The sequence below is a fragment of the Miniopterus schreibersii genome (genome assembly GCF_964146895.1).
Source record: "Miniopterus schreibersii genome assembly, chromosome: 1".
Lineage (NCBI taxonomy): Eukaryota > Metazoa > Chordata > Mammalia > Chiroptera > Miniopteridae > Miniopterus > Miniopterus schreibersii.
In genome coordinates this window covers 148,174,812-148,200,658 of record NC_138101.1, presented here as the reverse complement: position 1 = coordinate 148,200,658, position 25,847 = coordinate 148,174,812, and the positions used below count along the sequence as shown (strand labels likewise).

The 25,847-nt window shown below is 42.9% G+C and overlaps 1 protein-coding gene across 12 annotated transcripts in view; it reads right to left on the bottom strand.

Annotated features, from left to right (window-relative positions):
* Positions 1-1,229: 1,229 nt before the first annotated feature.
* Positions 1,230-25,847, bottom strand: part of SEMA6D (semaphorin 6D) — a 522,867-nt gene continuing 498,249 nt past the window's right edge. For 3 of the 12 annotated variants that reach the window (XM_081136888.1, XM_081136886.1, XM_081136887.1), the window contains 16 exons: positions 15,350-15,512; positions 14,849-14,960; positions 14,231-14,291; positions 14,049-14,111; positions 13,839-13,940; positions 13,515-13,605; positions 12,951-13,070; positions 12,169-12,257; positions 11,223-11,440; positions 10,981-11,112; positions 10,533-10,688; positions 10,275-10,448; positions 9,372-9,512; positions 9,199-9,276; positions 8,718-8,779; positions 1,230-4,919 (listed from right to left, as the gene is read on the bottom strand). In XM_081136888.1, coding sequence (XP_080993014.1) covers positions 3,631-4,919; positions 8,718-8,779; positions 9,199-9,276; positions 9,372-9,512; positions 10,275-10,448; positions 10,533-10,688; positions 10,981-11,112; positions 11,223-11,440; positions 12,169-12,257; positions 12,951-13,070; positions 13,515-13,605; positions 13,839-13,940; positions 14,049-14,111; positions 14,231-14,291; positions 14,849-14,960; positions 15,350-15,458 — 2,997 coding nt within the window. In that variant the 5' untranslated portion in view covers positions 15,459-15,512 and the 3' untranslated portion in view covers positions 1,230-3,630. Of the gene's footprint in view, positions 4,920-6,622; positions 6,791-8,274; positions 8,332-8,717; positions 8,819-9,198; positions 9,277-9,371; positions 9,513-10,274; positions 10,449-10,532; positions 10,689-10,980; positions 11,113-11,222; positions 11,441-12,168; positions 12,258-12,950; positions 13,071-13,514; positions 13,606-13,838; positions 13,941-14,048; positions 14,112-14,230; positions 14,292-14,848; positions 14,961-15,349; positions 15,527-25,847 lie in introns of all 12 variants that reach the window. The other 9 variants (XM_081136885.1, XM_081136891.1, XM_081136890.1 and 6 more) reach the window with 6 other exon arrangements.

The window sequence follows — 25,847 nt, the reverse complement described above, 5'->3', positions numbered from 1 at the left end:
GGAAACCTGGGGTAATGGTCATAAGGTATAATAAACACCCATTTCATAGAAATAGAGAATGTAAATGAGATTACAAAGCTCAAGAAGCCCAGAAGGAAACAGGATGGAGATAACTTTCCCTTGTCTCTTTCTTCATTCGTTTAAATTCTAAGTTACGAGTGGACTTCGGCACGTTGGTGAGAAGGGAGCCCCCACCCGCTTCCCCAGCACTGCAGGGGGCGCAGGCTCACGGACTTCCTGCGGTGGGGGCAGGGCGCCGAACGCCAGGCAGGCTCCTCCACTAGTGGCGCCCCGGCCTTGCTGTCCACACGGCTGTTGTGGTCGCTGTGGCAAGGGGCAAATCGGCCTTCCGGCAGCCTTTCTCTCATGAAAGGATTCCTGCACGCTTCCTCCTGTCTCTAAACTAGACTATGCCATGAGAGGAATGAAAAAGGGCCCTATACGATGAACTAACATTGAAACTTAGCACCCTCATTAGATGTCATCGTGAGAACAAGGACCAAGACAATACGGCACCTTCTGCTGCAGAGATGCTGCTGGGGCTCTCAGAAAAAATGTGGCCATGGAAGAGGTGCCGATGGGCTCCGGCAGGAGCAGCAGCTGGACCCGAGGGCAGGGGTTGCTGCGAACGCTCCTGTTGTCTCCCCCAGAAGCAGTGTGACACCCTCAACATCCACAAGAGCCGATGACAGCAGCCAAGAACTCATTCCACGCTAAGGGAAGAACGAAATGGAATCATAATTATACCTCCCATTTCAATAGTTGGGGACGGTATTTATTAATATGTTCTCTTCAGTTAAAACAATAGAATTGAGAAATGCCATATACCAAGTAGCAGGAAGTGCTCAAGGAAATCCGGTAAGCCAGATATAATTTTGGACTTAAAATGACATTGAAAAATGTGGGAATACAAATCATGAATTTTAAAAATGTCTGGTGAGCCAGATATGAGGACGGGTGAGCCACCGTGATGTCTGCCCTGCGGCATCTGGCTGTTGATGCAACACAGTTCATCTGGTTTTCGGAATCGTTTCGCAGCGTTTCAGGACCCTGCCCATCACCATCAGCCTTCCAAGAAGAGAACGGTGGTGTAACCCTGACTGGGTAGCAACTATTCCAGACAAGAATATTTGGTAGATTTTTTTAAAAAGAAACTCTCACTGGTGTCGACTGAAAACTATTTCGAAAATATGGTCTGTTAAACCTCTTCAATATCAACAAGCAGGAAATAATGATTTATATAGTTTATTTTGACTTTACATGCGGTGTTAAAAACCCAAAGTACATATTATTTACACATCCACAATACAAGTTTACAAGATATCTATACATGTTAAAGTACTCTATAAAACAGTATAGAGCCACTTCACTTTAGGGTTACTTTTTATGCCGTAACATTAAAAAAGATACAATCTGTGTTTACCTTTGCACAAATGGATAAAGCATTTAAAAATTAAATTAACAGGATAGAGACTAGATTTAATGTTAGAAATCTCAACATAAATACTGGAAGAACTCACATCACAAACGACAAGGCAGCACAATGTTACATGTTACCCGGGAATCACACCGTTACTGCTCCGTTTTCCGCACGCCGGGATTAATATCGGTCAGGTGAATTCAAACACGCTTGTCGGCGGTGGACTGGGTAGTGTTTATCATTGGTTGGTTTAATTTATTATTAATCTGTAATATTTTAGTTGCAAAGCTGAAGTGTGTCAAGAACAGAAGTTTTAGCTTTTGAGGTTCCAGAGATCTCAGGGAACCACGTTCTTTATAAAACAATATCCTCAAAAGAAAAGAATAACTGTACCATCGGTATTCTACATTTTGTATAAAAATGCTCCGGCCTTCTGCCACCCATCCTCCCCCAAGTAATGTATATCATCAGCATTATCACAAGAAATCAGTCGAACTTATTTGTCTGACAAAGTCAGGAGCATTCCTCTGCCTTGATACTGTCTAGATTAGGGTCGATCAACCACAGTGTGATGTGCAGCATCGTAACCGAAACAGTCGTTGGGATCGCCCATCAACAACTGTACGTGGCTTCTGCAAAGCTACAGATAAATGACTATGGTCTCCGCAGGTGTCCCATTACCGGGGAAACCTCATTTGATTTCACATTATCGCTGTTTCATCCTTAGGAAAGCAGGAGTGGAATGTTTATCATGGCAAGGACATAATGCTGCTATCTGGGCGGACTGTTTTACAATTAATTGTTCTAGGTTGTTTTTATGATTTTTTTAAAAAGTCTTTTCAGGTGCTGGTTGAAAAAACATTTACAACTGGCACTCAGTAAATGATGTGCTATACTGCAAACACTTGACATATTTTAGTACTTCTATCATTCTCATGAGTAAGGCACAAAATGCACAGATTCAGGTAAACGCACGTGGAATATTTACAGTCTACTGTCATTACCTGCATGACTTAGGAGGAAAATTCTCACATGACACGACACAGACGACGTGATTGCACCACTGTTAGGTTTTCATAGGCTGTCTGTTAAGCCAATTACAATTCTTTTCTCATTTCCTTCTTTTGTCTTTTTTTTTAAATTTTAAGTCTCGGGGGTAGGAGGAGTTAAAGGAAGAGAAATTTTACTACACGGGAAAAACCAAACACAACCAAAATAAAACCTTATCAGTATGTCCAAGGTTAAACAGAGTGACTCAGGCTTGGATTCACAGTGGACAGGTAAGTTTTACTACTGAATACTGTTGGATAAATCAAGGATACCTCTTAACATCTCTATCTCCTTAAGCTGGCAAGACTGAAATAGAAGTTTTAATGAATAGCAGCACAAAATGACTTAGAACTCTTACATTCTGGCATTGGGTGCCCCGTAAGTCAATCATACTGACGGTCAAATCAGCCTTCGCTTCATTCCTTTCTCAAAGCCCAACCCAACGGACTGCTGTGGGAAGGAGTCTCGTGTTCAGTCATGCTCAATGTAAACAACTCCACAGCACAAAAAGATGCAATGGGCACCTAAACACATCCTAGTGGGTACAGAATGCACGCACACACGCACGCACACACACACACACACACACGCAACACAGTTCAGTGGTGGCCTGAAAAAATTGCCCCATGTGAAAAAAAAAAAAATGCTACAGTTTGGGTCAAAGACTGAATTTTTAGCAAATTGTTTGGTAATCTACAAGTTTGTTTCTTTGAGACATAACCGTTGTTTGTGACATTTGTGCAAGAGGCAAGGTGAATGCATACATAGTAAAATGTTCACATTTAATGGGAAGACCACACATAATAATGGCAGTCTAAGTTGAACCCATTTTCAAGTATTTGCTCACAGATTCTCCTGCGTACTGTATCAGCTCTTTACACCAGGGAAGGTAGCCCCTCAGAGCTACACCTCTCTTCAGCTTCAAACAAAAGAAATGGAATGGCCAGCACCTTCCTTTGTTTCCAGGCAAGTACATAGAAGCCTCGCTGCAGTAGCTACATGTGGCAAGTTCTGATGTTGCCAAAGTGAGAAAGAGTTTCTTTGGCCACTTGGTTCTCTTAAAAGACAAGTGAGTCTCTTATCTGAAGGTACCCTTACAACATCATCCTCGCAACAACATGGACAGGAGAAAGCCACATGGGGAACGGCACACTTGAGGCCTAGTAAGTGTATTTGTTCAGTGGTCTGACAGAGGTCGTCTGAGGAGCAAATGAAGGCTTTGGTGGCACGTCAGGTTTTAAGGACGGTGTCCTCTTTAGCCCCGTCCTAGGAAGGGTGCCATTACTGGTGTAGCTGCTCTGTCTGGAGAGGGAGGGCTGCAGGTGAACACTCCCTGGCGTTCCCTGAATGTAGTCCACCTTCGCCCCTGTTGGGGTGGGCATGTACCCGCCACGGTTCATGCTAGGCTGTCTAGATAACAAAACACCATTCGGTGAGTTTAAGTTTTTAGGCATAGCAGATATGGAGTGCCTCTGGGAGGAGTTTTTGTGGTAACCTCTTTGTCTTTCCAGAGAAGTCATTGGGACTCCAGGAGTGGTAGGAACATCCACTCGCTTGGTTGGGCTATTTCTGGGGAGGGTTGAAGGAGGAGAGTAGAGCGATGCCTCCCGGTTAGGGACCTTGGGCGGGACCTCAGACATAGGGCCCACAGGATCCAGCATGAGGGTCTGGTGGGCCATTTGGATGTCTCCCATGATGGCTTTGGGGTTACTATTTGGGTCATTTAGATGCTTCAGGAGATCATTGAGGGTATTTCTGGAATCCACAGAACGCCGGTGATCTCTTTTACTGGATGACTTCGTAAGAGGGTGGTCGATGTGTTGAAGCTTTTTCTCAGCTTTGTGAGCATTGGAGTTCGAGAAGGACGTGTTATAGTCATGGGTGGCATTAGGAAGAACAATGGCACTGGGGATATGCCCATGACTTAACGGGGAGTGGGGCGGAGGACTAGAAGGGAAAAACTGGGGGGCTTCTTTCCTTGAAGCTGCATGGCTGTGGGCCTTGTCCGAGTGGCTCTTCATGGCCTGCAGGGTCTTCTGGTGCAGCACAGGTGTGGACTCAGGTGTGGGGAGGGCAGCCAGCTCAGGAGGTTGGCCTCGGTGGTCCATTACCATGGATTTAGTATCTCCGGTGGGTGGCAGCTCTTTCCGACTGGTCAACAGGTTACTATACAATTTGGGAGAATCGATATTCTGCTGGTATTCCTTCACCGGGCTGTCAAAGAGGCCATTCAGCTTGGCGAAACTCCCACTGGAGTCTGTGCACGACTGGGCAGATTCTGCGTCTTTGTGGATCTTTCTGTTTTTCCGAACAAACATGTCACGGTAGCAGTACACGGCCACCCCTGCAATGAACGCACCCAAAACAAAAGCGGCAAAGACACAAGTGATGAGGACATTCATGTGGACCATCTGGTTGGACTCTCCAGACTGGACTTCCCATCGCACACCTGCAATAGACACAGGGAGAGAGTCTGAGCGAGGTGCTCTTGAGAACAGTATTAGCCGGCAAATGGCTTCCACTGAGCCAACACTACCTCATGGTCTACATGCTTAGCTTGGGGGGTCAGGCAGACTCTAAAGTTCCATATATATTCTCCTCTTTAATCACAATAAGATCCCCAGGGACATCTGATTGCTGCAAATGCCAAGATAACTCTAATCTCTTCATCTCTATTCCTTTTTTCCCCCCAGCCCCTCTTAAATAGTAGTTATATAACACTAGAAATTTTAAGAGTTTCTACCTAAAAATTAGAATTAGAAAGTGTATATTTTCTAAATGGCCTGTTTTAAACTCACAAAAGGTTTTATCTCATGGTTTTCTCCTAATTCATAAATCAGGATTAAAAGGCAGCTGCTAGGATTAGGGAAATGTATAAATTGTCATAAATATACATTATGCTAACCTAATTATGCTTCCTTAACTGGAATAAAAACACGTAACTTGTTCACAAACTAAAAGCACCTGCTTGGTCATTGTTAGCTGCAAATATAGACTTTCATATTTGCTTTGATTTTTTTTTCCATTCCATCTTGGGGTGAAGCACTCTTGAACTGCCTGCTATGAAAGAAATCTAAACAGTCTAAGGAAATATACTTTGTATTCATTAAGTAACATAATTCAAATATCTTGAGATATTTAGAAATATTTAAGTTAGACTAGAAGAAGAGTGAATTAGTTTTAATTATTGGGATTTTTAATGCAACCACAGACATCTAACAGTCAACCAAGGAAATGTTAGTTTAAGAGGTATCCAAGTCTGTTACATGCTATAAACACAGCTATCCCAGAAAAAGGTAAGTCAGAGTGATTCTGAAGGTTTGGCTGTTTTAGGTTAGTACCAAGGCCTTCGAACATTAGTCATTTTTAATCAACGTCCAGGGTTATGAGATTGAGTGGCATCTTGAAAGACAAAGAATAAAGGTAGAAATGGTACTAACTAAAGAAAACAAAGCAGGAAAAATGATGATAAAATTGTTTACAGTGAAAATATATAAAAGCAAAATAAAAAGGTGTAAATCATAAATGACAATGTATAGTCACAGAAACTGATTGGAAACCTGATCCCACAGTTTAGTAAGTACTAAAGAATAGATCCCCCCCCCACCCCCCGGAGTAACATATCTAATAAGCCCACTCCATAGGCAGCTATGTTATAACTGCTTCTATGATGGGCTGTTATGTTTGATTGCTTGTGGCATTCAAGCAACTTAGCACCTCACATATCCTTTTCATATTGTATTTTGAACTGTAGCTAAACAAAAGACTGGGAACGTCTCTTAGGCAAAATATCTGATATCTGGGTATTTGCAATGAATGAGATTTGTTTTTTGATGTGGCTGGGGGACCCTTGAAATTCTCTGATATCCAGAAGTCTCCAGCTTCTTCACACAGAAATCAACAGATTAGATTGTCTGAGTGGCTGTTTCACCACTCTTTCTTTAACAGCTTTCCACCTCTTTCATCTTTTAAGCAATACACTCCAGTTTAAACACAGAAAACCAAAGTGACTGCGGCCAGTGGAGGCGGGAGTAATACGAACAGCAGTTCCTCTCTGGTTCGCCTCTGGAGAGCCCTAAGTCTTTGGGCTCCAGAGATATTAGGAATCAGGTTTCCACTCATTGAGAGATGACTTCCCTGGTGAGGGCTTACCCTTTGGGATACCCGATAAAAGATCAGTAAAATCAGAAGTGTTTGGGTCATCTTGAACTACAAATTTCCGGGAGCTCGTCAGTTTAGGTCTCCAGGTAGCAATCACTTTGCGTGTGATTTGTGGGATACTTGCTACTGTGGTAACAGAAGATGAAGATACCTCCATGTCTGTGGTGGCAAACAGATTTTTATTAACGTGGGTAGTGTCAGCAAATTTTTCTGACTGGTCTGTTGCATTTTTAAGTACAGTTGAAGTCAATTTTAGGAGAAAACCAGTTCTAGGATTTCATCAAAACCCATTCACAGAGAGACTACACCAAATCCTTTTCTTGCAAGGGAAAACTAAAAACTAAAAATGAACAGTAAAGCTATATTAAGCTGATTTCAAAATTAAACATACTCAAAATGCTCCTATGGAAGCCCCTGGGGCGAGGAATGACACTCATGGAAAAGATAATAGAAATCTCAAAGATGAATTGCTATGCTTTCCATCCTTTTGTGAGTCAACATCATTTCATTTCTTTTTGCGTATATTTTTCAAGCACTTTCATAGACAGTTGGAGACTGTCTATCCTTCCCTGGGGAACCTAAATGGAGCACCTGGGTAGGTCCGTGTAAACACAGGATCTGAGACCTGATGAAGCAGCTCTGCCTACATTGTCCTGCTCTGCCGGGGACCCCTGTCCATCTGTAGATTATTCACTGCACTGAGGGCTCACTGCCCACGGGAAAGCACTGAAGCTGGGATGAATCTTGCCCGTGCCTTCCAAAATGCCCGGGGAGTTTCTTCCGAAGAGTTAGCAGCAACTCTTAAAAAGAAACGGCATTTACAAACTGAATTAGGATGTCCTGAGGCGTAAGATCTACCATCCCTTTCCTCCCTCCTCCCCCAAAGAATGAAACTGCTGGGGAGTTTTAGAAGCAGCACTAGGATTGGGAGTGACTTAACCTCTTAGATGTCTATTACTGATTCCCACCAAACAGATTTTCCCTTAAAAATGTAAGCATGTGATTTTAGATTAAAACTCCAGAGATCCCAATTCAGACTGGTGTAATGGTCACAGATGAAGACTCCAAAACACATACAGAGAGAGGGACGTGGGGAGCCCACTGAGCACCTCAATACATCAGAAACCAGCTTCATTCAACCAGGAGCCTTTTGCATACCACTGAGATCGCAACATTCCAAGTTTCCCGAGATTACCGCAAACCATTCAAAAAAGATCTCTAAGATGTATAAATACACATTTTGGGGAAATGTGTATTTGTTTACTAGGTCTGAGGAAAGGTGAGGAGAGAAGGGGGAAAATAATGAAATTCTGCCATCCATTAACTATAGATGGCCAGAGGCAACATTCACGATGCACAGGTGAGAAGAAAGCTTGGGTGGCTGCGTGCAGCTGGAATGCATCTATGTGACCCCGTTTGATTTTCCTTAGAGGATGTGCCTGGGCCAATGATGGGCTGTTAACATGCTCCACAGGGTGAAGTGCTGAATAAGAAAAAGTCTTTTGGTACCATCAGTGGGATTATGAGTCAAAGCACAAAAATGAAGGGCTGCCAAACTGCGCAAAAGGAGGGGAGAAGGGGCTGAAAATGCTGAACTGAAGGAAAGAAAAGGTAGTTAATTCAAAAAAATTAAAAAAACTAACCAGATGTTGGACCGCCAAATATTTTGTAATCTGGTGTAGTTGAAGTAGGCAAAATTTCTAAAAGAATTAAAGGAACAAGTAATCAGTAAAAAAGTAACCAAAAGAAAGCAAAAATTTATGAATTCCAATTAACTAAAAAAGTCAAAAGAAAAGACTATAAATTAAAAGACTAGCCTACTGGTTAGACTACCTTTCTCTAGATTTCCTACAAAATTGTAAATGGTGAAGAAAAAAAAGTAAGATTCTCTAAGAAAAAAAAAAAAAAAAAGTAAGATTCTTCTCTAACGTATCCCCATGACCAAACAGCTCAGCTTTTGCGAAGTTTAAGTTAAATGCTAGGTGGTATGTGTCCTGAGTCATTAAAAGGCTGGTTGTAAAATAATGTTCACGTGCAAATGTGGTCAAAAAGAAGCGCGAGGGGGGCAAGGGCGATTCGGTCGTACCGTGGCAGTCCCCTAGGTGGGCCGTGTTGCCGGACTCCGTGTCCTGTTCATATCCTCCAGCGCTGTGGTTATGGAAAGCAAAGAAGTCTTCGGTTAACAGCCTTCATAGGAACACAAGTGACAACCAGAGCAGAACCAAGAACACAAATCGATTAGTAGTAAGAACGGGCAGAGAGAAAAAAATGGGCATTTCAACACAGCTTGCAAGCTTGAGTGTTCCTGCTAAACGTCTGCTAGCTGGAATGTTTAAGAGAACAGAAGAGAATGGCCTATTCCCTCAGGTAATACACTGTCTGTAATCTTCCCTTCTCCTTCACAGCTCCAGATTTCCCCCTTTTTTTTAAACTTCTCCCACACCAAAAAAGGGGCAGGAGGGATAAAAGTAGTTTATTGGAAGTTTTCTACAATTTCTAGCTTTACAGACCCAGGGGGAAGATAGGAACAGATGTGGAGATCTTGGCTAATGTGACAGTGTACTTACAGCATCCCCGGGGTGACTCTACCACAGGTCCCCTGGCTTAACCAGCCGCAGTATGGGTCTCGAGATGCAATACAAGACCTGCACAAAACCAAACAGAACATAACTTGGATCTTCTCGTCATCAAAGGTCTTAATGCTGCAAGAACCAGGGTCGGAACAGAATCATCAGCTTACTTTTTGCACGATCCATGACGCTCACAGCGGCTGAGGGGCATGCGAATAACGCAGCTAGAGAACGCCACATACAGAGTGTGGTGATCTTTATCCAACTGTAATGAGATGACCCTTCTGTCCTCCTCATTCTCGGGATTGCACCTAGGATGAGGGATACGTTTTGAAGCCGTCTGTTTAGTAAGTCAAAAGCTACATGAATGATACAAGGCAAGTGGGGTTTGGCTTTGACAATTACTGAGAGCTGGGGGGGTCTTAAGGAATATTCTTGGTAGCAAACCAGGCAAGTGTGTAGTTTGCGAAGTAATTATGTGATTCATTTTCTACGGCTTTGCATGGTTGGTTAAATTTCAGGCTCGATAAAGGGTGTTTTAAGTTTGCTTTCCCACTCTGATGATGGAAGGGAATTATATTTGTGAAGACCATGTTGGTCTCTAGGGGGTAAAAAAGCATAATGTTTTAATGCATTTAAATCTTCCTGTGCTAGATGTTTCTCCTTAGTCTCTTTTGCTCATTTCTCTCATTTATTTCTTGTCTGTTTTAATGGCCTAAATACTCTTTTATGTCCATGGGTTGGAAGAACTGTATTCTGTGTGTGTGTGCTTGCAACTGCCTGCGGCCTGTAGCATCCCCGAATTTATCTACAATGCTCTCGCCTTCCACAGGTGAAATACAAGGGCTGGATTATTTTTAAACTCATCAACTGCCCACCTCCGAGCCCCAGCGGACTCAGGAAGAAAACAAAGCCAGGATTTGCTTCCGTGAGAAAAACACACACACCAAAACCCAAAATGCTAATTTGCCAAACCACTGCTAATTTAGAGGGCTGAAAGGAAATGACCGGATGGAATCAACTCCGGAAAGTTCTGAGCAGTGCCGAAGAGCATTCTCGTAAAATAAACCTACTTTGCATGGTTGTACGCTTCAATCTCTTCCAGTAATACGCTGTCATTCAAAGAGAAAGAACTGGTCTTTGCCAAAACTTTAAGTACCACGCCAGCTTCCGAGCCAACGAAGATGACGGTGTAGTTCTGGTGGGGGCCGGCCGAGTGGTCCACCGCCACGGCCGTCAGCCGGTACCTGCCGGGAGGCGAGCGCTCAGTGGGGGCTGACGCCAGGAGGCGGGGTGGGTGGCAGGGGGCCGCCCTTCCCGCACCGGCTTACCTGATCCGAGTCTTGGTGAACCAGGGCTCCTCTGCAATGGGTGGGACGGCAGAGTCCATCAGGGGGTGCGATTTGATGAACGACAGGGTTTCATCCGGGAAATCGATGGAGGTCTTATAAGCTTCGGCAAGGCCATGCTTTGCACAACAGCCAGGCCTGAAAGGAAAACAGTGTGTTTTTTTCCGCATCAAAAATTGTATCTAAGGAGTAAGTGTCCATTCTGAAAGAAGAGGTCAAGAGAAAAAGAACAGTGAGCGACACCCAAGGAGCGATGCTAGCGCCCCGACTCCAGCGGGTGCTCCGCATTCAGGCTCACGGGGCTGTGCTGACGGGCTTTTGTCTGTGCTGCCCAGGGGCCCCTCCCAGCGTGGGAGACTGAGGATGGATGCTTCTGGGGGCCAGGCGGTTTTGTGAAAGACAGAAATCCCTTTTCATCATTTTTCTTTACCTTGGCTTGGGTACTTTGTCTTCAGGGACTGCTGTCCAAACAGAATCTGGAGTTTTCTGTTCTTTAAATCGTCCTTTGAATACTTTCTCAATGTCATCCATGCTGAATGCACAGACTGCAGACCCAGGAATGCTGAAAAGGGGGAAAACCATGGGAAAACCATCAGGCAACAAGGGGGCCCTTTCGTGGGTCCCACCAGCAAGGACAGAAGGCCTTTTGAGGTGCCAAGGATCTGTTCTCACCTGTTGAGCTGTGTGGTGAACACCCCGACCACTGTGGGGATGCCATTGATTTGTATTATGTTGGTAATAGACTGCAGAACATCAAAGTAGAAAAAAGAATCTCCGGGGACGGAGCAGTTCAGCCGAGCCTTCAGAAACGAAGTCCAGTGTTTCTCCAGGACCCGCTGGGAGCCACCCATGTCGTTTTTACATATGCGGGCCACACGGGAATAGACAGCCTGCCCAAGGGACCAAGCAGAGCAGGGGGGTTGTGAGCATGGAAGGGGAATGAAAACCAAAAGCCGCTACATATGGGAGGGACAAGAAATGCTAAAGATATATCTGGTTTGAAAGAATCTAGCTGTCTTCTCTCTAGGGATCTGTAGACTAAGAATGTAAACTAGGCTTACCTGTTAGAAAAAAGGGCCAGCTTCTCATTCTGCCAAAAAGCTCCCTAAGAAGTGACCGACTGAACTGCCTTGCTGGCTGGAAACCATTCCCACACTTTATCTCTCAGATTGCTTCTCACATTGCAAGTGAAATGTGCCATCCTTAAACCTGGCACATCCTTAAACCTGGGGGGGGCGGGGGCAATACTTTGAACTCATAGGAGCTTCTACCAAAGCACCCAAATTGAACAAGGTCCTCTACTTTCCACCCTGCCTCCGACACAGAGAAACAGAAACTATCAAAGGATTGCTAAAGAGTTAAGGAAGCATCCAGAGTCAAGGGTGCCCCTACAGCACTCTCTGCAGAGACAGGAAACATGAAACCTTCTCAGGGCCCAAGGCTGCTGTCCCCATCCACGCCATTGTTCAGGTGTTTTCCAGCAATTATTCTCATGATAAGCTACTCCCCTCTCTTGGCCCTAAACGCAGTAAGCGCAGGCAAAGGCCATGTCTCTACCAATGTGGGCTCAAGTCCATGCAGAACGAGTCCACAACACAAGTCAAGCACGTATACTTGCCTTGCCTAAGTTATTATGTTCCACAGCAATTTCTCGAAAGAAGAAATAGACATAGTTTCCATATTCTATGGCATGAAGAAAGTGCGGCTCTGAAAGAAAAATGACAAACTGGTTCTTAAAGGGTAGATCAATTAGCAGACGACCCTGACTGCTAGGCATGACTGACAGGTGTCACGTAGCTACATTCAAGCCAAGGGGAACTTGGACACGCCGATGAGTTTTTGGAGCCCCGACATGGGTGAGCTGAAGCTCCAGGGAACGCGGTGTCTTTAATGTCAGCTAATGGGCTGTAAAAAGCCTACCGGGAACTGAACCACAACAAAGGTCTTTGTTTCAACAGATTTTTCATTAACCTATTTAACTAGGGAAGAAAACCTGTTACTCTGAGAATTAAAAAAAAAAATCTTGATTTCTAGACTCTAAAGAACAAAATGATTCTGCAGATATGACCTAATCGACTTTCACTGTTACCTTCTCAGGATAAGTAGATGAAAGTGGGCAAGGAGTACTGTGTGCATTGAGTTTGGCTAACTGGAACACTGAAATGGCTTTTTTTTTTTAAGTGACCTAAGATCAAATCCTAGATGAATCTACTTTCTTGCCTTGGCTATGGGTCTCTTCATTCTTTGTCAATGCCCCTGTTCACAACCAAAGCAGCTTACATTTGCTGTAAATAAACAATATAAAGTCGTGCACGGAATCTCCTGATGCCCAGGGCACCTGTTCCCACTTGGCCATCCCACTACCCTTGGCAGTCCCACAACACTGCTCTTCAAAGGTACCTTTTATCCATTTGGAATCATATTTAATTGTACGAAGGGCAGATCCATCGCCCATGCTTCGATAAATAACAGCGTCACTGGCCAAGAAGTCAGCCACTGTGGCAGAGTACAGCTTCCCATCTGAAACCGAAGTTATAATTTGAGTAAAATAACCATAATTACCCTGTACTGTGCTGCCCTAAGTAGTGTGTTGTGCTCTTTGGAGTGCTTTCACCTGTTATCCCTACACAGAGAAATAGAGCTAAACCTGATGCTCATAATCAACCTAGGACAGGTTGGCCAATAATATTACCTAGTTTTACAGATGAGGAATCTCAGCATCAAAACATTAAGCAACTTATTCAGGGTCACTGGCCTAGTTAAGAACAAAACCAAGTGTCAGAACACTGTATTATAATACGCTCGCTTTTAATTCTTTTTGGAAAATTTTTTCATAGCTTTTAGGCTTTGAAACACCTATACTGGGGTAGCTATCCTAGTTAAGAACTTTTTTTCTTTCTTTGAATTCCTTTTGCACCTTCAGTGTCATTAATCATTTATATTCATTATGCTAAAGAATCTTACCAGCAAAAAGGGCAACATTGGTCTGTTTGGCATCAAATGGGCATCGTGCCAGGCCACTAATTTCTTCCCCGTCATACTCTAAGGTATTCAACTACAAAAGAAAAATAAATAGATGGTGTCACATCTGTTCAATGTACCTGTTTGAAAGCAATACTGCTTTATTTGTACTGAAACTCTATTTGAAAAATTCTGTCTCTATTCTTCCATCGCATTAGAGATAAAACAAATTACTCCGTTATAGCAGAAAGAATTCAACTTTGACAGCATATGAGTGAAGGAAGAAAAATTGATGAAAAAGAAGCACATCATATAAAATTTACTTACCCTATAGTATCGACACATGGGATTAAATGCATTGGTACCACATACGAAAACCATCTCATCGTTTCTTGGAACAAATACTTTGATGAAGTTGTGGCATTCATCCTAAAGAAAGTAATAATTACATTAATATTAGACATTCCATTTGCTGACATTGTGGGATCAAGACCACAGGAAGACTCAATGTAGCAGGCACCGGTCGGTTTTACTTACTTTATGTTTGCCTTTCATGGCACAGTTTTCTCGGTCCTGTTGTCTTGACCGCCATGTCAGTTTCTGCACGAACGAAGCAAAACCAAAGTTCAATTTTTAACTGTGCAAATTCTGGGAGGGGAGGGGGGCATGATCCAAGTTCTGAGGGAATGCAAGCAAATTTGCCAACTGCACTAGCTTACCTTGCTCGGTATTACTTCTGTTTTGGGGATTTCATTTAAGTTTACTGTATAAACTTGATCCCTGTTGGAAATAAGGCAGTAAGTCATCGCATGTGGATGCATAAAACTGTTAAGCTGCTTCTTATTTTATTTTTACAGATCTGCCTTTATTGTGTTTTGGAGATCATTTGGATTTTCTATGTCTCCAACAAAGTCAACAAAGGAGACTTTTTCATTTTTGAGAAGCTTTTATACAGTACTGTGGTCAGGGAGCAAAGCAAGCTCTTCTCTTCAGGCGTGGGTCAAACTGCTACTTGCATTAGCATAGACATACTTCTAATATTTGCTCGAATAATTCCAAGTTAAAAAAGAATAAAGAAATATTTTTTCCCCCCACTGCTTTAAGAATAAAGAAGGACGTATGATTTCTTGATGGCGGTAATAAAACAGCACCGCCGAAGGTTGCTGCTCTGTATTTTGTTCCTGGCACACAACACTGACTCTTCTCCGTGAATATTTTTGGCTACTTGCAATTTTTGATCACAATCACATATTAGTTTTTCATGAACTAGATACATTAATGCAAGCACCACGAGAGAAAAGAATTTTAATCTAATAAACCAACGAGAGGAAAATTACCTGCCAGCAATATAAAGTGTGTCTCGAATTTTCAACATCAGCTGAAAGTCCAGCCTGTGCTGCGATTCATTGCCTGAAGGGCGTCCTCTAAAAACCGGATATTGCCTTGAATCTGCAAGTAAAAATGGGCTAAACCATCAGTCAGGATTATGGAGCTAAAGAATCAATAGACAGCATTGATTAGCTGTATATACTAGTTGTAGAGGGGTTTTAACTAAATTCCTCTCTTCAGGTCTTGAATATAAATGAATAAAAGACGGTAAATGTCAGCAAATGGTCTTTTTCTTTAAACTGAAAATATATAACCTATATATGGGCTGTCTCAGAAAAGCACCCAACAAAACTGTCCCCATTGTCTCTGAACACAGTTATGGATACATTAATATGCAAAACATTTTTAAGGCACATAAAACTCTCTTTCTAAAAATGAATACGTTTAGAAAAATCAAAACCAAAACAGCTTCCTTCTTAGAAAAGGAGGATGTTCTTTAGATTACTTACAGTGATAGTCAACAATATTAAGGGGTTCATCATCTTCAGGAAAGCTGACTGCCCTCAACTGGGAAATCATCAGGAGCAGCATGTAGGCACAAAGCAGGAGGAACCTCATGGTGGGCCAAGGTCAAGTCAGAGCAGCCCCTCCTCAGAAGTCCCACTTAGCTACCTAGAAAACAGAAACTGTTTGGAAAGACCTCTATGCTGTGATGAACCTGTTTTCTTATTTGTAATCAGCTCAGTTTTCACCACCAGCTCTCTCCAATGCCCTCCTCCCCCCAGGAGCCCTGGCCCTGGTGAAGGAGGTATCTCTGAAAACACAGGCAGAAGATGGCAGTGTGCCAGGCCTGATGACAGCATCTGGTGAGCATATGGAAGTTTTAGGCAAATCTGCAAGAGTTTTTGAGGTAACTATGGATGTCATCATAGCAAAATCCCCAGAACCACAAACAGAAATGTTGGCTGCTGAATTGGCGAGAAGATGGGCAATGTTGGGATTAGAATTTTAATTAAACTCCAATCTGCTTCCCTGCCCCCAGCCCTGAAACACAATTCAGTACAGCCTGCCTCTGCCCCTCATAAGATGTCCAGGCTGCCTCGCAAATACCCGGGGAGCTGATGGTCCTGTCTCCCCTCATCTGATCTTTGCTTAAGGCATTGCCAAATTCCCAGCGTTACTCAAGCCGTGGCCCTAAATTCTTAAGTAGAACAGTTCCCCAAGCTTAGTAACACCAACACGAAAGCCGCCACATGAATGACCTTGAATCAGGGTGAAAGAGAATTAAAAGAAATGAAATGATTTCACGATCAATCAATCAAGCAAAGCAGGGCAGGGATGAAACAGCACAGCTGCCGCCAGACCACTGGGGATGTCGACATTTTTACATAAAACCATTTGGACACAAACCAATACCCTAAGTACGCCTGTCCTCTTAGCTTTATTGAACTTTAGAGTCATAGGGGGCCTTAGGGACCATCTAGTCGAACCTCCTTATTTTTCAGATGAGAAAACTAAGGGCTTGAAAAATTAAGGGACTCACTGAATTTCATGGAGCTATTTAGGAAAAGAGTTAGAGTCCTGACTCAGATCACCTGAGTCCCCATCCAGGCTCTTTTCACCAAATTAGATTATGGGTTTTGTCTTCAAAAGTACAGCATTACAAAACATCTTTTTGGGGTGATGAATACATTCACTATTTTTATTGAAGTGGTGTTTCACAGGTGCATGCATATGTTAAGTTTTATCAAGTTGTACATTTACATACGTGTAGTAGGTTGTATGTCAGTATCTCGGCAAAGCTTACAGTATTAATTGTATAATATTAACTGTCAAAATTTTAAAAAATCTTTAAATGGTATCCTTTTATTAAAAAAATAAATTAGGGCCCTGCTGGGCCAACAGGATGGGTATTTTTGTGGGACTATAAATGTTCCACTTTGCAAAAATACCATCCCTTCCTCAACCAAAACTGTCACTTACAGCTACTGTATTGAACAGTAACACATGAAGAATTATCTTCAGCTTCACACATCTAAGAACTTTAGGGAGAGGATAAGAATCGCTTCACATTCCGGGGGAGTCCAACCACTCAGCCAGGTACTTCCTATGCCTTTCATCTTCTTTTTTTCTTTAATCCTCAACTGAGAACATTTTTTCCATTGCTTTTCAGAGAGAGTGGAAGGGAGAGAGAGGTAAAAACTTCGATGTGAAAGGGACACATCGATTAGTCGCCTCCCACACATACCCCAAACCGGGGCCAGGGATGGAGCCTGCAATGGAGGTACTTGCCCAGAATCGAACCCGAGACTCTTCAGAATGAGGGTCAACGCTCTAACCGCTGAGCCAAACCAGGGAGGGCCCTTTTATCTTCTTAATGTCAAACCGCAGATGCACATGCATCCTATGCAATGCTTTCAATATTTCTCTTTTTCACTAGAGTCAAAGCCAAGTCTATGTGAGTTTTAGAATCCCAGTTTTACAAAACAAGAGAACATTGCAATACGATTTTTCTTAACGGATCGCTAGCCCAGCAGTAAGTTGCGGGATCTGGGGCAGCGTCATTCTGTACTCGGCTGAAAGAGTGTGGACTGTGCCGGCGCTCTGACTTGGATGCAGCGCCGTCACCGACTAGCTGACTGACCCAGCAGAAGTGCTTTCATCTCTCCGAGCATCAGTTTCCTTCTCTCGAGTTTGTGGATAATGCCACCTTCTCCACACGGTGACAAGGAACTAAGTGCCTGGCATATGCAGGTTCTCAGCAGCTGGGCCTCGTCACCCATCCCCTCCTGGACGTCACGCATAAGACCAAGTCGGCTTTAAGAGTCTGAGAAGGGTCTGGGAAAAAGATCTCGTAAAATATTAAAGCTATTCGCCAATTCTCCCCCCACAAATGAATAGTTATTTTAAAATACTAAAGCATTATTTTTAGAATAAATTTCACAGCTTGAGCCCTTACCAAACTTGGAAACGCAAGGAAAAAAACCAAAACCCAACACTCTTACCGTCCTAACCCAACAACTGTGCTGACTTGGTTCTAGTCTTCTTGCCACATGCACCTCTTTTCAGTCATGGCAAAGTGACCTCTTTCAACCTACCACTTCTCCTGAAGCGGCATCTTCCTGTCTTGCTTTTCCACATTGCTTTGCCACTTAAAAATACCCTGGTAAGCTGATAAAAATACAAAAATGTTGCCCTAAGAACCAAATTCTGTTAGGACATTAATTCCAAAATTCATTCTCTGGAAGTAAAGTCTCTGGATGTTTCTGCAGGGTATCAGGGGCGGAATTAAGACACACCAGTCAGTCCTAAAGAAATTCAGAAACAACTGCGTGAAAACAAGAAGACGGTTCTGTGATTCTTTCTCCACCAGGACAGGTAACGGAACAGTTTGCGTCATGTGGGCAGAGCCTGGGTGCCCCAGACAGCAGGGCAGGGCGGGCCTCACCGGGAACAGTGTCTGTCCCAGCTGGATTCCGGCATGGAGCCTGAGGACGGACTCAGCGCTGACTCACTGGCAAGTGCCAAGCCGCTGGCTGAGTTATCATTTCCTATAACTCATTCATCTGACACGGCAGAAAGCATTTTCTCCTCAGACCCCGCCCCCACCAATCTCATCCTCCAAAAATAAAGCCCCGCCACTAATTGCTTCCTGGCCCTGCATAAAGCCTTATTTTTAAAAAGAAATACTTTTAGAGTTGCCATAGGAATTATAAATGGAAGTATTTAAAGTAAAATATATATCTAAGTAAGGCTGAGCAGGGAAGGGAAGGATCTAGAAATACTTTAGAGAAAGGTACCGGGGAAGGAGATTTATTTGCATGTAAACCCCCTCGGTCTACATAACTCTTACCTTATTTAAGGAAGAATCTCAGAATTCTCGGACTCAGTAAAATCATGAAACTATGTTATGTTGAAAGAGGGCCAGTTAAGAGGCAGGACAAAATGTTGGAAAAGAACACAGACCTTGGGGTTAGAATATTCCGAATTCAAACTTACTTGTGCCATTTATTTCCTGGCTTTGTTTCAGTACACTTGACTTCTTTAAGCTTCAGTTTCCTCAAGTGTAAAATAGAAATAATTACATTTCCTACCTCATAAGCTCTTCTAAAGATTAAATGAGATAATGTATATAAAACATCTAACATAGAACCTAGTCCACAGTAAATCTCTAGTAAATTTTTGTGAATATTATCATGACTGTTATATTATGGTAAAGCCAAATTACAATTAGGAAAGCTCTTAAAGGGGTTTCAGAGCTACCAAGACCGCCAGAGTTTGAGTGGCAGGATCCTTTAATAAAGAGCGGTGGAAGGACATGAACCCCACACTCGGCACTTGATTTCACATTATGGGATTTGCTAATTCTTAAACTGTATAAAGATGAAGAAAAGCCAGAAGTTTGGCAGTCTCAAGTTTAGGACCGACCAAGAAGGAGGAGTTCTAGTAAATGTCTAAAGGCTCTCATTTGGGCCTCTGACCATCTGTACCCCAAGGAGAAAAGGCAAACTTGTGATAGGCCAAACCTTACAAAAACTCTAACTTGATAAGCTAAGTGCTATAGATAGATGTTATCTCCTCCTACCCTAGCTACTTGCAGAAAAGATAAAGTGAATCTTCTCTAGAGAAAAATAACATCCAGAGACTACAATTTTTAATAAAACACACAACATTCAAGCAGCCATTACTAAACATTCCAAGAACTAAGACTAAGAAAGAAAAAAAAAGGCATTAGAAATAGCCCAGCTATTAGAGTTATTCAACATAGATAAAAAAAAAAACAACTGTGTTTATTTTGTCCAAGAAAAAAGATGATAAGACGGAGAATTTAACAGAGAAATGGAATCTATTTAAAAAAACTAAATGAAAATTATATAACTAAAAAGCACAATAACCAAAGCTTCTTAAAATATGTTTTTTGGCAACATATTTCTTGTGGCTGAAGAGAGGATTTGTCAACTGTAAAATGGGTTAGTAGAAAATACCAGACAGAAACATGGAGAGCAAAAAAAACAAACAAAAAACAACCCCCCCCAAAACAGGTAAGAGGGTAAGAGACATATAAGGATCTTGTGAAAAGATCCAACATACCGGAATCCCTGAGGGGGGCGGGGCGAGGGAAAGGGGAAATTATATCTAACAAGATAATGGCTGCATTCTTTTTCAAAGCTGACAAAACACTGTAAGTCACACATTCAAGAAATTAAGAACTTCTAAATATAAAGAAAAACACATTTAAACACACCATAGTCAAGATGCTAAACACAATGACAAAAAAAATGTTGAGAGTTGAAATAGATTACCTTCAGAGAAGAATACTACAGCTGACTTATCAATAGAAACAACAGAGTCCAGTAAACCAAAGAGTGACATTTTTAAAGTGCAGAAAGAAAATAAATTTCCAGAATTCTATTACCAGTGAATATATTCTTCAAAAATGAAGGCAAAATAAAGATGTCTTAGACAAACAAAAACTGAGAGATTTGTTGACCCAAACTAAAAGAAACACTAAAAGGGATTCTTTAAGCAGGAGAATGTATAGGATTGGTTAATGCAAGTTCTTTTTATTGTTACAGCACAGTGCCCACATTTGAAATTAATGAATCCCAGATTGAGAAAATGGTATATAGTCTTTGCCTCCCTAACAGCTATCTTAGTTCAAAGGAAATGAAAACTCAGAAATGGAGTAGACCTACTACTTTATCCCCAGGCCAAAGAACCCAGAAAGATACCTTGCTGCTTGTAAAGCTCTCCTCTCGCTCTCTTCTGGAGAGGCCACTTCTCAAAAAGAGGCTGTTTAGACTCATATTCCATCTACCTCAGGATCTGAAAGTGGAGCTAAGTCTTCCCAGTTTCCCAATGATTCTTCCAGACCTTGAGCTTCCATGACCTTACAGAAAAAATATTTGCTTACTTGACGTTCTGCCTCTCCTTTTAGCTGATAACTTCCCAGTCACTTTCTTTAAGAAAGACAACTCAAAGACTTTAGTAGGCCCAGCGCATGGTTCCACTCTGGGACTTGTTATCAGCTATAGCTTCTTCACCTTAGAAACCATATAATCAAGCATTAAATGCTTTGATCCCCATCTCCTGTTTTTCCAACCTGCTTGTCCGATCATTTTTACCATGACTGCTTATCCTTCTCATCGGAGCCTTCTGTTCTACTAACTGCTCTCCCTTCTTCTAATTCAGTAGTCTTCCCCAATCTTGACATACAACTTTATCAGTTTTACATGTAATAGTCCATAGTCAATCATTTCAATAATACATTTGCCTATACTCTGGATTCCCTCATCTTTTGCCTCTGTGTCAGATTTTCTTGCAAAGTTCTTACCTTGGATGAACTCGGCTATTCATCTTCTGTACCCGCCCCAGAGCAGCTGAGCACTAGTGAAGACATCCACACTCTGGGGCAATTGGGTAGTAATATCACAGAATTCTTGATCACCAACTACAGCTAGCACTCCTAAAACTCTGGGGATCCTATGTTTCTCTACTAGATTTGCTCACTCCCCAAATCAGTAAGTTTAAATTTCTTCCATTTTCTTCAAGGCCCTAATCAGTTCTCTCTCCTTACTCTACTGCAATCTTCCTTCCTGCCATCCTCCACCCCCAGCTACTTCACATAGAAAATAAAAGCTATAGATAGAAACTTCCTCCACACCCCCCTTCCAGTTACCAAATACATCAACTTATCTGCACCTTCATCTAGCTTTTCCTTTCTCCTCTTTTAAGAGAAGATTTCACTCCACAACTCCTCTGCATGTGTTTAAACCCAAACTCTTCTGTATTTCCTGAAACAGAAGAAAACATCGATATTTCTCTCTCCCTAAATATTCTATACCTTTGTATTGATTAAATACTATACATCAGCACTTAAATTTCCCAAGTCTCTTTCAGCCCAGGTCCTCCTCCAGCTACCACCTAGTTCTTTCCTTCCATTCAAAGACACTGAAAAACAGTTTTTTTATTCTCAGCTGCTGTCATTTCCTTACCTCTTACTGATTCTTCTACTTCCTCTGTTTAGCTTCTCTCTCAATATCGCCTTTCAATAAAGTCACTGATGGCCTCCAGGTAATTAAATGCAGCAGTCCAGTTTCAAGTAATTGCTCAACAGCTCTAGACACAAGCTGAGTGTCCACAGCTTTTTAAAACACTTGCCTTCCTTCCCTTCTGTTATACCATAGTCTTCTGCCCTTTTACCTATCTTTCTGTCTGTCCCTGGTTTGTCTCCCAATCACTTTCTAGATGAAGCAAGAATTACCATTTTTAGAACATAAACGTCATCATACAATCTCATAATCCTCCAGTAACTTCTTAGTACTCTTAGGAGAAAGCCCACATCTCTGTAATGTAGCCTTACGTGCTCTGAGTCCTGCCTCCCTCTCCAGGCTTATCTTGAGCATCTCTCCATCTCTACTTGTGCTTCTAGCACCCTGGCTCTGTTTCTGGCCCTGGAATGTGTCATGCCACCTACTTTCACCAAGCCTTTTCTCCTACTTTCCTTCTGGGCTGTTCTTCTCTCCTGTCCTTGGCCTGGTTAAGTCCTCTTAATTTTTCAGAGCCTAAGGAAGCTTCTTCTCAGTCCCGTGGGGCAAGCATGTCTCACAGTGGTCAATACTTCAGACAACTGTGAATGAACTGTGGAGAAAGGAATAAACCAAAGAACTAGTCACGTGCCCTGAATCATCAAAGCCCTGCAGGATCTCTCAGGACAGGATTAGCATTTTGGACTCTTGTGTAATTTAGGTTTACTTAATATTGTTAAACAAACGAAACGACAACAAAAGAGGGCAGTAAACCCAGGGAAGGTGGGCATCCTACTCTCAGAGAGCGTTCATTCTTTTAGTTGAGAGTGCAATGAACCACAAGAGAGAATGGGGGTACAACTATTTGCCCCTCTGCAGCATGAGGGGCACCATTCACTCCATAGTCCATGAAATTCCAGGACACACGGTTAGCATTTTGGTCAATGGAATGACAGCCCCTGGAGTTGAAGGACTTACAGGCCCACCACCTGAGAATCTCACGAGACCAAATAAAAGAGGAGCAAGCAATGGGTTTAGGTAGATTGACAAAGAGCAAAGAGAAATGACTTAATTGCTGTTCCTTGGAGCCCACCAAGACAGAGGGTCACATGTCCAAATTCAAGGCATGTGTTGTCTGTAGGGCTATGGATTTCAATCAGTGCTCAACATCAGCATTTAATCAGAATGGTATGATAACCAGGCTGACAGCATAACCTTTGGAGTATAAGAAAGTGAAATGGGATGATGAACCACCACTAGATACATGCGAGTTCCACAAGACCCACAGGCAAAGTTGAGGCAAGGGCCCTTCTGATCAGTGTGGAGAGAGACCACGCATCCAGGCTCACCAGGTGACTCGGCTGGTGAGGTCTCTTGGGAGAGCATCGGCTCTCTCACTGAAGGAATCTTTACTGCTACCCCACCCCACCCTCTTCTGCACACAGGCCTGGGGACCAGCTGCTGTGTGTGAACAAATATACCCTCCCTTACTCTGGACCAGGAAGAGGTGGCTGAAAGACTCTTAACTCTGAGACCCTTCCTCCCTCTGGGAACGTGGGTGCTCAGGTGAGACAAAGAGGCTTCCAGCACTGCTTTGTTAATGACACTTTGTAATTAACCACACACAGCCTTGACCAACAGCATGTTGAGGAAATGACAGCAACTCTCTGACTCCTCCTCCACAGGGCTGAAGTCCTGCTGACACATCAGAATCTGGAAGGACGTGCATTCTGCGGGAGCAGGGAGAGCCACTGGGGAGGACTGCGAACTCGGAACCATGAGGAGCATCTCAGGACTCTTCTCCCACTGACAATGGCAGCAGGAGAGGAAAGGGGCCAGGTACCAGATCTGGGGTCATGGGCTTGCTGTGTGACCATGGATGGGTCACTTCACTTTTTTGGCTTGAATTTCTTCATACAATAAAAGGTGGGTAAATTGAAAGTGTAAGAATACTTTTTTTCATTTTGAGTCCATGATCTCCTTCTGAGAGCTGGAAGGGAGAATCCTACTTCCCCAACCTACTCGGATAAACATCCTGTGTAACCGCCACTGCTTCTCAGTTTCTTTCTCCTTCACCTACATACCAGCATCTCCAGTGGCCCCCATAGCAAATAGTATTTTCCTGTTTTTGAGGTTGCCACTGTTATCTCCCTGTCTCTCATCAACTTCTCCGAGTCTGAGCCCATTGTCTCCATTTTCTCACTTTTAAAAACATTTTTTAACCCACTTCAGTCCAACTTCTGCTCTTGCCCATCGACCACCTAATTGCCAAAACCAACTCAATCCTCATTTTAAATCTTCTTTCACTTTCCTGAGGAATTTAATTATGTTTGTCCCTCCATCAGATCTTGAAACCTCACCTTTGACTTTCATAATTATCTCATCTCTCTAGCTGCTCCTTTGCAGCAATCTTCCCAAAGTTGTCCAAACACACACACCCTTACATGTGATTCTTGATGGTTCCCTCTTGGCTCTTTTGAGATTCACCCAACATTACACCCACTTTCTTTACTACCACCAATTCACTGAGGAATCCCAATTCCACATGTCCAGCACAGACCACAGCCTTCAGTTCCAGATCCAGCTGCCCAATTCACTCGATATTTTGATCTCAGTAAAACACAAGCAGCAAAAAGGAACTTAAGATACTTTGCCTTGACTTGTCCTCCTGCTAAATTTCCCACAGAGCACAGGCTCTAGCTCAGAGTGCCTGGGTTCAAATTCAAGCACTATCACTTACCAGCCATGGGGCCTTGGACATGTCCGTCACTTTACTTCTCAAAGTCTCAAGTTCTCCCGCCTACAGTGAAGATAATTATAGCACTAATATTGTTATGAATTTTCAATTAAATAATCTATGTAAAGCACGTAGCCAACCCCTTTGAGCCTGGTAAGGATCCAATAATTACAGCTATTATTAATAGTGCTGTTGATATTTTTGATATCCTTAGTAGCTTAAGCCTTCAGCCTGGGAGTGTTCCTAGGCCCCTCCCTTCCATTATCCTCCTTCCAATCTGTCAGTGCGCCCAGCTGATTCTTTCTCGTCACCGTTCTGGAGCCCACTCCTGACTGGCTTCTGCTTTCCTAGACTTCTACCTCATTCCCCCATAGCCGCCAGAATGATCTTCCCAAAGCGCAAATAGTATAATGTTACTTCCCTGTCTAAGAACTGTTTCATGGTTCCCGAAGACCTATATGATAAAGTCCAAATTCATTTCCAAGACTTACAAGGTCGTCCACAATCTAACTCTTGCCAGCTTCTGCCTCAGCTGCCACTGCTTCCCCATCTCAAAGCAGCCTCTTCTGTACACACTGTTCTCTCTGAAATGCCCTTCCTGGGAACTGTCTACTTACTAGCTCAAAACATCCCTGGGCTTCTCCCCTTTCCCATTCTTCCTCCTACCCCAGATCCCTCTTCCTCAGCCGTACTGCTCCCTAGGATGGCTGATCATACTATGATACCATGTAAATGCTTCCATGACAGCACTTATCACTTCCAAGCGATACTACTTATCGTCACATTTGCTCTATCAAACTGGGCTGCTCGAGGAAGAGAGTACATCTTACACACTCTCTTTATCTCCAGCATCAAGCATAGGTGCTGGCACCTAGGAGGTCCTTAGTCAGTATTTAATGAACAGAAGAAGAAATAAATGAAGTAGTACACATGACCAGACTCAGCCGGTGCCACATCACGAGGACCTCTCCACCATCACCCCAAACACCTAGAGTCTTGAGCCTGCCACTGTTTTCCTACGGCACTGGCACACAATCCTCAGTAGCTTCCAGTCCATGTGTTTCCAGGTGCTGCAAAACCAAGAGGTTCTTACAATCAGCAGCAGATGCCTCTTTTCACACTGACCCATCATTAACAAAGTGCTCTTTGATGCAGGACAGATGGTCAACACAGGCCAAAGGAGTAAGTGATTTCTGTCACCTCCCACTGATATTCCTGCCCATTCTGCAGCTTTCCCAGAAC